At 40.1% G+C, this 14,476-nt stretch overlaps 1 protein-coding gene across 2 annotated transcripts in view; it reads left to right on the top strand.

Moving 5' to 3' along the window:
- Positions 1–14,476, top strand: part of DNAJC5B (DnaJ heat shock protein family (Hsp40) member C5 beta) — an 84,142-nt gene that overhangs the window by 57,613 nt on the left and 12,053 nt on the right. For both annotated transcript variants that reach the window (XM_007111828.3, XM_007111827.1), the window contains 2 exons: positions 6,554–6,767; positions 10,095–10,266. In XM_007111828.3, the coding sequence (XP_007111890.1) occupies positions 6,554–6,767; positions 10,095–10,266 (386 nt within the window). The remainder of the gene's footprint in view (positions 1–6,553; positions 6,768–10,094; positions 10,267–14,476) is intronic.

Below are 14,476 nucleotides of genomic sequence, written 5' to 3'. Positions count from 1 at the left end.
CCGGGAGGATCCCACATGCCGCGGAGCGGCTAGGCCCATGAGCCATGGCCGCTGAGCCTGCGCATCTGGAGCCTGTGCTTTGCGACGGGAGAGGCCGCAACAGTGAGAGGCCCGCGTACCGCAAAAAAAAAAAAAAAAAAAGATGCTAGGATAATTGGATATCCATATTTTAAAAACGAAATTGTATGCTTACTTTCTACTGCATTAAAAAATCAACTACAAATGGGTCATTGACTTCCATGTGAAAGGCAAATCTATAAAGATTTTAAAGAGTTTATAAGACAATATCTTCCCTAATTTAGGAAAAGATTGATTAATTAAACTAATTAAAATTAAGAATTTCCGGACATACAGATGGCCAAAAAGCACATAAAAAGATGCTCGACATCGCTAATTATCAGAGAAATGCAAATCAAAACTACAATGAAGTATCACCTCACACCGGTCAGAATGGCCATCATCAAAAAGTCTACAAATAAATGCTGGAAAAGGTGTGGAGAAAAGGGAACCCTCCTACACTGCTGGTGGGAACATAAATTGGTACAACCATTATGGAGAACAGTATAGAGGTTGCTTAAAAAACTAAAAATAGGGCCACCTATGATCCAGCAATCCCACTTCTGGGCATATATCTGGAGAAAACCATAATTTGAAAAGATACATGCACCCCAATGTTCATTGCAGCACTATCTGAAATAGCCAGGACATTGAAGCAACCTAAACGTCCATCGACAGAGGAATGGATAAAGAAGATGTGGTACATATATATACAATGGAATATTACTCAGCCATAAAAAAGAAAGAAATAATGCCATTTGCAGCAACATGGATGGACCTTGAGATTATCATGCTAAGTGAAGTCAGACAGAAAAAGACAAATATAAGGTATCACTCATACGTGGAATCTAATTTTAAAAATGATACAAATGAACTTATTTACAAAACAGAAACAGACCCACCAATATTGAAAACAAACTTACGGTTACCAAAGGGGAAACAGAGGGGGAAGGGATAAATCAGGAGCTTGGGATTAACATACACACACTACTGCATATAAGGTAGATAACCAGCAAGGACCTACTGTATAGCACAAGGAACTCTACTCAATATTCTGTGATAACCCATATGAGAAAATAATCTGAAAAAGAATGAATATATGTACATGTATAACTGAATCACTTTGCTGTACACCTGAAACTAACACAACTCTGTAAATCAACTATATTCCAATAAATTTTAAAAAAAACAGTTAAAAAAAGAACTTCTGTTCTCCAAAAGATTCCATATGGAAACTAACAACAACAATAAAGCCTTAGAAACAGAGAATACATATGCAATACATAAACTGACAAAGAATTCATATATAGAATACTATAGATATATTTTAAATCCTACAAATTCATTTTAAACATGAAACTAAAAACTGGTGAAAGACCAACATACACTTAAATAGAGGATATCCAAATGACATATATATCAGCCTCATTAGTAATTAGGAGAATGCAAATTAAACCACAAAGGGACACACACACACACACACACACACACACACACGCGCGCGCTACCAGACCGTCAAACATTAAAATGTCTGTCAATACCAAATGTCAGGGAGATGTGCATTGGAACTCATATACTGGTTTCTTATACTTTCACTTGGGTGTTGCCTGCGTCCAAGAGGGCACAAGAGTTCCACTGAACTTCTACTATGAAGACATTCTATTAAGTTCCATAGCTGCAATACTTGCCAAACACGTAGGGTTACTAGTCTAGGGTTTGTTTTCACCTGAAAACTCTGGTTGATAGCAGTTCATTTTCCTATCTGCCACCAGTCTTCTCCCCATTATAGTCAGGTTTTTTTTTCCTAGAAATAACAGTCTATATCTAACATGAGCTCAGATTTTTTCCTTTCTTTTTGCTACCTTTGTTGCTGATGCTGCTGCCTCTGCCGCGAGGGCACTCTTAGCGGCTCTGGGATACAGGAAGAAACCAGTGCCTCACCCCCCCTTCTACTCTTTCATTTTAGGTAGCAGGTAGCTTTCTTCTGGGACATGGGAGGGGCAACAAGCTTTGTGGCTGAGGGAGTCTAGCAGAAAGTCACACAGCAATGGGGAAATCTTTGACATAGGAAGCAACAAAAGGTAATTGGAGAGGGAAGCTAAAAATGTGCTGAGTGGGGAAAGGCAGCTACAGATACAGCCATGTCATGGGGGAACTTAGCTCCCTGAGGCTCCAAACAAGAAGGTCTCCTCTGACATTCCAACCCCATGGAGATAGATTTGGTCTTGAGCTGGGGCAACACGGTCTGAACTGGGTCTTAGGTGATTCACAGACTGTTAGAGAATAGTAGGTAGATCTCACCTGGGTGTTAGATGGTGTGAGGAAGAGAATGGGGCATCACAATTCTTAGAATTAGTCCACTGCCTCAAAATAGGTAGATCTTAGGAGGGTTTGGTAATTACAACTATAAATCCACGTTGATCCTATCTGCCACTCAGTTGAAAGCTGTTATGGGATTTTGAAGTGGAAATTACAGGTATTGATGCTATTTCTAATATTAGTTATAGCCATACCAGATTAACAGTGACTAAGAGTATAGGGAGATTTGGAATTAAAGGCTCATGTTCTGGTTGAACATTACATCACTTTTAAGTATAAAATGAGAAATTATAAGGAAGATCTTTAAAGTGAATAGGCAATGTTATATTTAAATGTACTCCAAGCAACTCTCCTTGCACCCTAAATTCCATGTTTTCCTGCTGTACAGACAACACCAAGGGGGTGAGTCATTGATCAACTACCTCCTTGAGCAATTGTGTAACTTTGGCAGTTGTCTCTGCTAGCCATATTTCCTGAGGATTCCTCAGGGCCAAGAGCATCTGCCAAGAGGAGTCAGAATGCTGCTGATTACCAGGAATTGGATTTGTTACAAATGGAGGTGCTCCAGCCCTCTGAATTTGCCAGCTCCATTGTTAGAGGAATGTGATAAATAGTTGAGTGCATCTGCCCTTGAAAGCTGACAAAGATCCAAGCATCTTAAAATAACACGTTTCTCCAGATAAGTCTTGGGTAGTGTGCATTGGTCTACAACTGAACCCTAGAAATAAAGAAATATATGTAAAGAGGCATTTTCCAGGGATTTTTTTCTTTCAGGGCAGAAGTAAGAGCCTTTGCATTTGGTTGGCCTGGACATGATCTCTGGAACTGGTAGGGGAAAATGCTGCAATTGTATTCCAGGGCACAGAGTGAGAATTCCAGGAATATCGAGCCATTAAAATTAATGTGCTTAAAAGAATCCACTTGAGACTTTCTGATAATGATTGTTGTATTATTAAAGTTTGAGGACTTCTTTCTTCCTTCCTCCCCCCCTCTAATTTGGTAGTGGGTCATTTAAGGGAACAAACTCTAAACTTTCAGTTATTAAAGGAGCATAAAATTTTTAACTGGAGCTTAAAAATACGTAGGGAAGGGAACTGCACAAGTAGTATGTATATTTTTTTATAACAAGAATAAACAAAGAATCACCTATAATCCCACAGCTATAATCACCGTTAAGCATGGTTATAACCTTTCATTTTTCTCTTTATTTCTACTTATTTTTCTGCTTTATTTTCCCTATATAAAGACATATATACAATTGTCTGTGTGTGTATGTGCATATATGCATGTGTATACGTGTTATGTGTGTATGTGTGTGCACGTGTCAAGGTCACCAAAGATTTCTGTAACACTAAACCCAGTGATCACTTCTTAGTTATTGTACATGACCTGTCGTCAATAGTACTTGACACAGGTGCCCACCCTCTTCCTTGAAATACTTTGTTCCCTTGGATCCCATCACCCCATATTCTCCGGATTTTTCCTTCTGCATCACTGGTCTTTCTTTCTTCATCTCCTCTGTAGTTCTTCCTTCCCAAAGCTCAGCCCTTGGACTTACGTTGGATCCAACTCACTTGGGAATCTTTTCCAGTTCCATGGCTCTAAATACCATCTACCTGCTGAGAACTCCCAAATGTACATCTCCCAGAGTAACTCTCATTTGAACTCAGGCTCATATATCTCTCTACCTCCATCACACTTGTAAGTCTAATATGCATCTCACAGGTGTTCAAAATAGAACTGTGAATCCTAGGAAATAATTTCCTACTACCAAAAAAAATCTCTTGCCAACTCTTTAAATAGTAACTCCAAAATTCCAGTTGCTCAAGCCAAAACTTCAGTGCCATCCCTCATTCCTCTTTTTCTTTCACATCCCACACCCAATCCATCAGCTAGCCCTCAAAGTGTACCAGAATCCAACCACTTCCAACTAATCATCCACTACCACACTGGTCCAAACCACCAGGAGCTTCCCCTAAAAGAGTCTCCTGCTTTTGCCTTTGTCCTCTCCAAGACTGAGTGATCCTTCTAAACTAAAGTCAGATCATACCACTTTTCTTCTCAAAATACTCCAGGAGCTTCCCACATCACCTAGACCAAAAGCCAAAGTCCTTGCAATGTCTTACTTTTTTTTTTTTTTTTTTTTTTAAGCAGAGGTCTTCTTAGAAGTCCATATGATTTAAATTTATTTATTTATTTATTTTTGGCTGTGTTGGGTCTTCGTTTCTGTGCGAGGGCTTTCTCTAGTTGTGGCAAGTGGGGGCCACTGTTCATCGCGGTGCGCGGGCCTCTCACTATCGCGGCCTCTCTTGTTGCGGAGCACAGGCTCCAGACGCGCAGGCTCAGTAGTTGTGGCTCACGGGCCCAGTTGCTCCGCGGCACGTGGGATCTTCCCTGACCAGGGCTCGAACCTGTGTCCCCTGCATTGGCAGGCAGATTCTCAACCACTGCGCCACCAGGGAAGCCCCAATGTCTTACTTTTTTAATTTAAAAATATGTAGGAGGCAGCATAATGCTCAGGGTCAGATTGCCTGTGTTCAAAGCCTGGTTCTAATTATTAGCTGTGTGATGTTGGACAAGTTACTTAACCTCTCAGTGGCTAAATTTCCTAACTGTAAAATGGGATTATTATAATACCAGTCTCATAGAGCTGCAGTGAAGATTAATGAATTAATATTTATAACAGGCTTACAATAGTGCTGGCATGTAGTAAACATTATAAAAGTTTTTTAAAATGACAAAATTGGCATTTTGTGCTATTAGAAGATTTTATCATAAATTCTGCATGTAAAATGTCTCCAATAAGAATTTATAGATACCCCAAACATCTCTCAAAAAATAAGGATGAAAAATGTTTGATTAAACAAATTTAAAATGAACTATTATTGTTTTATTCTTTTTGTTTATTCTGAGTTCAGAGTTAGAATGTATTATACACCATGATTTACGCTTTTAAATATTTTGGTACTTTTGAAGCATCCTGATGTTAAACCGCTTAATTATTCACCTACTTCCTAACCAGCAATGCTTTAATTCCTAAACTAGGTGTGATTTTTTTCAGTTTATTGTATAGATTGGCTTATAAGATATACTTTATTTTTTTGCTCTACTTATGGCCTTTTATTATTGCTTTAAAATGAAGCAATTTAACCTAAACCGATAAAATAAACAAAAGCTTAAGGTGCATTCCTACATATGCCTATAATAGGCACAGTAGGGAGAATAAGTCATGTGGAATTTCCAGTAGAGAGTTTTAAAATTAATTGACTTTGTAGAGGAAAAATTACTCGACTCAATATTGAACATGGCTTTCATCAATTTAAATCTGTCCGTGGAGGGAAGTGCGGGAAAGAGCCTGATTATCATAGCTCAGTTCTTACATCCATTTTACATTTTTAATACTTGATTATAACTGAAGAATAAAGAATACTCACAAATCACCCCTCTGCCCCCAATACGCACACACTGCAACACAACACACACTCATACCCTTCTGGAACTGCTTTATGATCCACAGAGGAGAGAGGGCCTTGTACTCACAAGTAAATTTCTACAGATTATTTGAAGTGGGAAGACCTATTTGAAAAGAGGTCAAATACACATTTGAATACAAGGTAAGTCACGGTATTTGTCCATAAAAACAAAAGGGAATTAGGATTTGCAAAAAAATTGTGAAAGGGTCATAATATTTATTCAAGCGTGTATAAATCAGAGATTTTTTTTTTGACAGTTTTTAATTTTTAGAATATGTGGTGTGAAGTTTTGTTAATTCTGGAAAAGTCTTCCAGTTCTAAATGAAATTGTGATATAAACTGGTCCTGTTGCTGGAACTCTTAAAGGCCTCTGCATGTTGAGGTGGGCTACTGATGAGCTTCCAGGTAAAAATAAACTTCACATATTTGCCAATAGCAAAATGTCTAAGACTCAACAGCTATGCAGCTATTGAGAATTCCTTTGAGGATGTGAGGGGAGAAACAATACTATTGTGCCTGCATATTAGAAACGCGAGGCAACATTTAATGGAAACTTGCTTAATTAAATCAACATTATTATGAAATGTAACATTTCATGGTATTTACATGTATAAAAGATGTACAAATGAATAATGCCCTTCTAAAATGTCGTTGTAATACCTGTCAAGTAACACTTTTCCTCACTTTTTAAAAAAATTTCAAAGAAAACTGGCCTTGAAACACCATCCAGACAAGAATCCAGATGATCCAGGTGCTGCTGAGAAGTTTAAAGAAATCAACAATGCCCACACAATACTTACTGACATGTCAAAAAGAAACATATACGACAAGTACGGATCACTGGGACTCTATGTGGCCGAGCAATTTGGAGATGAAAATGTTAATACCTACTTCATGCTGTCAAGCTGGTGGGCAAAGGTGAATTGGATTTTTTGTTCTCTTGAAAACAATTTCTTAGAAGATCATGATATTATTCACTCTTTTAGACTCCATCTCAAAGAAAGTCTAACCTTACTATATTACTAAACTCTTACAGATAAAAGGAGCTGTTATTTAAGGATCTTTTTTGCTTTAGCTCCCCCAATAATTATAAAATACAGCATGACTTAAAATACTTCTAGACATTAATTATATTTGAACTTGAAGCTTCAGGTTAATTCTGACTGCCCTCCCTACCCCCATAATGACAAATTAAGAACTGACTCATTGCAGAAAACCTAAAATAATTTATTAGTGTGACAACTGTTTAAAAATTATTATGGGACAAATTTAGCCATGTACTTTCCTATCTATAGCATAGGCTACATCAGCAAACACAGAACTGCGGAGAATACATGGTAATTAGGTCATAGGTTCACATGGAGCCTGCTGTGAAGTAGTGGAGAAGGAAATGAGGGGAAAAAGGTAAGAATTAAACAGTGGAGCACACTGAGTTGGAGAGAGAGAGGAAGAGAGAGAGAGAAGAAGGATATCTAGTCCAAGAAAAAGGCAACATTTTTAAGGACTTAGTGCAACCGGCATTGACTTTTCAAAGTAAATTTTGTGTGATTTCCTAACAATCCCTAGTATATGCATGCTTGGTGATAGTTTTATATTTGTTTATGAGTATTAATATCCTTATCTTCTGATAAAAGTATATTTACATATGAATCATACATATAGTCCCTCTGCATCTTTTTTGGACAGTTCACATACATGTAGTAAGTTCACAATTCACACATTTTGTGAAATCAGATGAACTCACATTCATATGAGTTGTAATTAATAAAGAAACAGCAGATCTCCAGAGGCAGATGTCATGTTCAGTAGTACTCTGATTCCTACTTTCTTCCCCTAAAATAAATCTTGCTAAATTGAATAGCTTTATATACGCAGGACGAGAGAGAATATGTTTTTGTTCATAGGCGTGGGGAGAGACAGTCTGCAGCCTAAAGCCTCATTTGCCTTCTGCAGTCCTCAGAATTCCTCTTCTTGGGCATAACTGGGATTACCACTGAAACATCCTTTCTTTATCATTGAAGACTTGGGAGGGAGACAAGTTTCTGCCTAGAGGATTTGGAACTTAGAATGAGAGTGTACATATTGTCAATGTCATTTACGATGATAGTTTGAATGTTTATGTAAAATACAGGTGTCTGTGGGAACCTAACCCCCAGGTATGACACTATTTCCATGGGAAGGTACATCTGGAGTTCTAGATAATTTACACACCAGCACCCGACTGCATATTGGGGCCTACCTGCATAAAAAGGAGAATAGATTTCCTTGCCCAAGAAGTTGACAAAACTGATCAAAATTCATATAGACAAACAGAAGCTGTTCAGTAGTATAAGAGATATACATCAAATAATTCCTGATGTGGCTCTTTAAAACTAAGGCTACAAAGAAATCGACCTTCCCCTTCTGCTTGTGCCAAAGCCTAACTGCCCAGTGCCCTTTAGAGTGGCCTGACACACAGTGATCATGTATTAAGTATGCATTACATATATGAATCAGTGTACCAATTTGAAAATATTTTAAAAACAATGGACACCTACTTATGCCTTGTACTGCACTAAGCACCGCAAGGATAAGGCAAAAGGTTATTTCTGCAAAATAGGCAAATAATCTAGTTGGAATAATTAAAGAACAAAACTATACATGTATTAAAGGAAATTTTCAGAGAGGAGAAAAAATATGGGAATGGGAAGTGAAAGCAAAAAAGGTCAAAAGTAGGTTAAAAAAAAAAAAAAAAGGGGGGTGCTTGTTGGGGCACCGGCTCAGGAACACTGCACAGGAGGGTCTTAGAGGCAGTGGGTGAGGAGGAAGTTTTTTTATACTTTGCAGAATAATTTAAGAAATTTATGACTCTGAAAATGTAGAGAATCCATAGCAAAAAGATTATAGGTGTGAGGGTGTATAAAATCACTTTCTATTTCAAATAACATATTTTTAATAAAATCACAAACTTATCTTGCTCAATTAACAAAAATGGGCTTGTTTTCACTTCAGGTTGGGTTGGGAGAGTTTAAGTCTTTAACCTTTATCTATGGCAAACTTAGTGAGGAACCCTTTTATATGCTCGTGGGGAAATCCTGGCGCTGTTCAGCACGAGGAACAAATCATTTGTTTATCTGCCAATCAATTAATACATTCACTAATTCAGTAGGCATTTACTGTCTACCACACTCCAGGTACTAGATCCTTAGGTAGAGGAGGGGTTGAAAGGCAACTAACATATACTTTAGCCTTGAAGAAGCTCACAGTCTGAGACAGAATTATCAACTGATCACTGTCTTAAAGTGTCAACAAAACAAGACTATGGTGGACATTTGTATGGCACACAGTTGGGGCACAAAGGAGGGAGTAATTGTTCTGGAGGAGATGGGGATCAGGAAAGATGGCAGACAGAGGATCTTTGAGATAATCTTAAACACGGAGTGGGTATTTTCTAGATGACTAGGGAATGGGACAGTGGGTGTCTAGGCAGATGAATCCATAGGAAGAGCAAAGCTCTGCAAGGATGGCAGGAACAGGGCCATGCTGGTGCAGGGAAGGCACTGGAAGAGGCCAGATGACCATTAATAAGGAGCTGCAGCCTTTTCGAAGAGGCAGGAGAGTCGCTGCATGGGTTCAAGAGAACATGTCAGAAAGCTCCAGCAGCCGTACGCAGAGCGGGCTAGAGGCAAGAGTGGAAGCAGGTAGGTCGGTTAGGAGGCTACTGAAGTGTCCAGAGCAGAGGTAAGGGGATCCATTCTAAAGCCCTACAATCAGGAGAGAGGCAATGGGGAGGAGGCGGAGATGGTGAGGAGAGAGGCTGCCGGACGTGGTGACGGAGGGGAATGCGGTGGTGTCAGGACTAGCTATCCCTAGCTCTTCTTGGTGAGAATGGTTCAGTGCCCTGGGTTAGCTCATGTGACCTGTAGAGGTTATGTTTGTTGGTTTGTTTGTTGGTTTGTTTGCTCTGCTCTTAGTAGTGATCACCATGGCTTAAGAATAAAGAAGAAAATGTCATACTTCATTACTTTGGCTGCAAGTCACTTGTTCCTGGCTTAACCTGTTAGGTAAAACTTTATGAGGAATTTGTTTCCAAGGAAACTAAAAAGATAGTCCTCCATGGAATAAGGATGAGGGTGAATATGCGGTCTCTGGGGTGAACTGTGATGCCTTCAGGTCTCTGGAGGTACACGGGTACACACTTGATTTCTGGGGTCTCCTACACCCCACTACCCCTCACCCCTGTTTTGCTCTGCCTGTTTCCCCTAGACTTTGTTTGTCATCATTGGCCTCTTGACCGGCTGCTATTTTTGCTGCTGTCTGTGCTGCTGTTGCAACTGCTGCTGTGGACGCTGCCGGCCTAAATCGTCGATGCCAGAAGAGGACTTCTATGTGTCCCCAGAGGATCTTGAGGAACAGATCAAGACTGACATAGAAAAAGGTACAGTAAGATGAGAACAGAGTAGGGGGTGTCTCTTCATAGGCCTGGCCAAGCACCAGGCCCCACGGTGATGGCTATCACTAAAGTGAGAGAGACACAACCACCAAATGGGGGGAACGCCATAGACTTTCACCTTTGGAACCTCTTTTGGAGAGGATGAAAGGACAGTTACCTTTGCCAGCCACGGAGAAAAGCAGAACCTGACACTGTCAGAAAGAAGTCATGAACTATGCTGATCACAAAGCAAAGCTAGTACAATTCACAGTCGCATTTCTAAAGAGTGAACTGTGGGTTCAGGGAGGTTTGGGTGGGAGTACCCAGGGGTAGGAGAACCAAGGTAGAAATTTCTCCCAGGAGACGCATTTCAGCTGTTACTTTAGGATCTCTATTTAGATAGAAGGGAATGGACATCAAGAGAAGTCAACAACCCTTGACTTTTCTTCTTTTTGATTACTTGATAATGAGTTTTGGGTAAAACTAGGGGAGGGTAGTCTTTCTTCCCCAGAAATGCTGCTTCCTTCCAAAACCACACATTCAGAGCTAGCCTCAAACCAGCATCAAGAATACTGTCCAATATAAACGGGACTGTTTGCTTTGTTAAACCACCTGCACGTGTCTATCAATGTGTATGCATGGCCGTGATAGATTACTTGATTCTTCAAGTTCACCAGACCCAGCAATGATAAAGAAAAAATGTAAAGAAAGACAACAATCTCACAGAATTCACATCATCAGGAATACTTCATATTCTCTGGGAAATGCCTTTGTTTAAACAAACTGGAGGCAAACCTGCCATCATCCTTTCTGTCTTGCAGCCATAATCCTACTGTCATTTTCTCCTGCAGAATGCATCATTATTCTGGATAATAGACTTTATCGCTAAGTCACAAAGAAGCCTGGAGAGCCAAATAAACAATTCAGACAGTGACCCACTGCTGTCAGAACTGCGGAAATAAGGCATGGTGCACTTCTGTGTACTGTACTCTGATTCTTTTGATCACAATGAAGTAGAAATTCCATGACATCAGACAGAGGGGAGACTGTTTAAAGGCTTCCAGATACTTTCAATTCCCTATCAAATGTGATGCTAAGTAATATCCAGTTATTACCCACCCTGAGTCCAGCTTAAAGAAAGGAGTCTTCAATCATGTGAATTGTACTTAGTCTCAGACCATTTTAGGATTGGGAGATCAGAGAGGACAGAAGGGATTTTCCTGCAACCTGTGATTCCTTCCCATGGGGACCACTGGGTGGCCAGTCTGGCAAACAGGGGGTTTGCTCTCACCATTTTTTATTACTGCCCCTGGAGCCAAATTGTAGGCCCATGGTGGAATATAATTACAACTTTCTTTTGCTTTATTTGGGATATAAAATAACAAATCTTCTAACAGGGCATACACACCAAAAAGAGCAAGCAAGCTGTATTACTCGTAAATGGGTTAAACAGAGATACACATAAGTGTATCTCTTATGATACACATAAGTGTATAAATTGCTTAAGAATGATAAGCTCAGTGCATTAATCTCATCTGCTCTTTTTTTGTTAGCTGCCTCTCTAGCTATCCCTTTAGCACCCTGTCCTTCCTCTTTCTTGGCCTTTATGTATTTACTGTTCGTAAACTACTTTTGTGTGTGTGTGTGTGTTTATGTGGTACGCGGGCCTCTCACTGTTGCGGCCTCTCCCGTTGCGGAGCACAGGCTCCGGACGCGCAGGCTCAGCGGCCATGGCTCACGGGCCCAGCCGCTCCGCGGCACGTGGGATCGTCCCGGACCGGGGCACGAACCCGTGTCCCCTGCATCGGCAGGGGGATTCTCAACCACTGCGCCACCAGGGAAGCCCTCATCTGCTCTTTTGAGGGAGATAAACTGTTATTAGATCATGTCAGGGGTTGCTGGGCCCATTGTTCATAGAATCTCCCATAATATCCATCAACCCAGTGCAGTCACTGACAGAGGATAGGAAGGGGCAGTTAGATAGGAGAGTACTGTCATCGTCATCCACTGTGTCAAGCTTATCTTAACTTTTCCTTTATAGTGCGGGAACCAAAACTAGATGAACTGAACCTAGATACCTCAAATCCAGTGTTCCACACTTTTCTGAAAAGCCTCAAAGTCTTTCCTTTTTAAATTAGATAAAAGCTCCACCAGGGCATTTCAGCAGACCTTCTTTGCAGAAGATTTCTTTTCTGGAACAGAAATTCATACTCAGTGCCAAATTCCACCCAGATTTCCTTCCTGCAGAGTTTTTGGTGATAAATCTACATGCCGCTCACTGTTCTCAGTTCTGACACCCCAGAGCTACCAATTCCATTGCAGAGGTCAGATTCCAGGCTTAGTAAGTCACGAACCCATTTGACTGTGTTACTATTAGTCTTAACCAAAAGGAAAAGCTCTATCCTATTCCTAAATATTTAAAAGCTCCTATGCAGAGTTAATCAAGGTTTTCAAGGGCCAGAAACTTACACAATTTGGACAGTTCTTTTAGAGAAAAAGAATATAAAATTACAAATACAAATTAGATCTGAAAGTGAATACTTATTTATAATGAAAAAAAGAAATTACAAAAAATTGCAAAGCTTAAAAACTGAAAAATATCTTAAATATCATAAAATTTGAAAAATAGCAATAATTTAATTAACTGCCTGACACACCTTTATAATACTTTCCCCCTATGCTTTCTGGGTGCACATTCTTTGACTGCCTCTTCATTTAATAATAATTTCATTAATATCATTTCCTTAAGGAGAACAGAAAAATAATTGTCCTTCCTCTAGCATGTTTCTTCAAAATTAGTTTTTTATTATTGGTAGATTAGAAAAGTTTCAGTTTTACAACTCATTATTGATAATGTTGTCTAACTTTTTAGGGATTGTTGTCAGATTTAAGAAAACTCCTATCTAGTTTATTTCATATATAAGATGTAAATTTGGAAGAATTTTTCCACAGACCAATTCTGACTACACATTTCAAACCTTGTTGCCCCACCATCACCCAATACTTCCAGGATCAGAGCCCACTGGACACATTCATAATGTGTGACACCCTGTCTGGCATGGATCTTCATGTCCCCTAAGCAATTAAATTGGGATAGTGAGCTATAGGGGTTATCACTAAAGCCATTGTTATGCCAGTATGGCTAGCAATAATTATACACAGAGTTGCTGCAAGCCACAAAAACATAGTTTCTGTTCAAGAGTAGTGGTACAGGGTTAGATTTGCTAGTAGAGAGGAGAGATTTGCTTGGGTTATTGTGTCTCTTTCAAGTATGTGAAAGAGTGTAATCTAACTTCTACCCTTAAGAAATAAAGGAGGGGGCTTCCCTGGTGGCGCAGTGGTTGAGAGTCCACCTGCCGATGCAGGGGACGCGGGTTCGTGCCCCAGTCCGGGAAGATCCCACATGCCGCGGAGCGGCTGGGCCCGTGAGCCATGGCCGCTGAGCCTGCGCGTCCGGAGCCTGTGCTCCGCAACGGAAGAGGCCACAACAGTGAGAGGCCCGCGTACGGAAAAAAACAAAAAAAAAAAACAAAAAAAAGAAATAAAGGAGGGAAGTTCAAAACAGTGGCATCTTCAATATTCCCTGGAAATTTTAGAACTTGCAAACTGATTCCCATCTCTTTCTCAGAATAAAAATATAATCCCAGTGGCATTCTAGGAACACAGGGGAATTCTATTATCTTTTTTTTTTTTTTTTTTTTTTTTTTTTTTTGCGGTACGCGGGCCTTTCACTGTTGTGGCAGCGGCCATGGCTCACGGGCCCAGCCGCCCCGCGGCATGTGGGAACTTCCTGGACCGGGGCACGAGCCCGTGTCCCCTACCTCGGCAGGCGGACGCGCAACCACTGCGCCCCCAGGGAAGCCCTCTATTATTCTTATGAATCAATTAGGAGCAAACAGAAGAGAGACAGTGTCTTGGGGGGTTGTCCATAACCCCTTTTCTGTCTTGGAAAATTTGAAGCTTGAAAGATAAAGGTGACGGATACCAGGTTATTTCCCTTCCTTTCAAATGTTCACAAATTAGAAGTTCCACTTTGTGAAATTTTGAGTGTTATATTTAAAACAAGCTCATTTAGACCTTATACTCCTCTGTTAGATAAAGGCCACAATGAAGTCAGAATTCTACCAGTCAAGAGGGCTTTAGAGACCATCTTGAGATAGAACACCATTCCCTGGGACCCTGTGTGTGTGTGTGTGTGTGTGTGTGTGTGTGTGTG

Source organism: Physeter macrocephalus, chromosome 15 (assembly GCF_002837175.3).
Source record: "Physeter macrocephalus isolate SW-GA chromosome 15, ASM283717v5, whole genome shotgun sequence".
Classification (NCBI taxonomy): domain Eukaryota; kingdom Metazoa; phylum Chordata; class Mammalia; order Artiodactyla; family Physeteridae; genus Physeter; species Physeter macrocephalus.
This window is presented reverse-complemented; position numbering and strand designations above follow the sequence as displayed.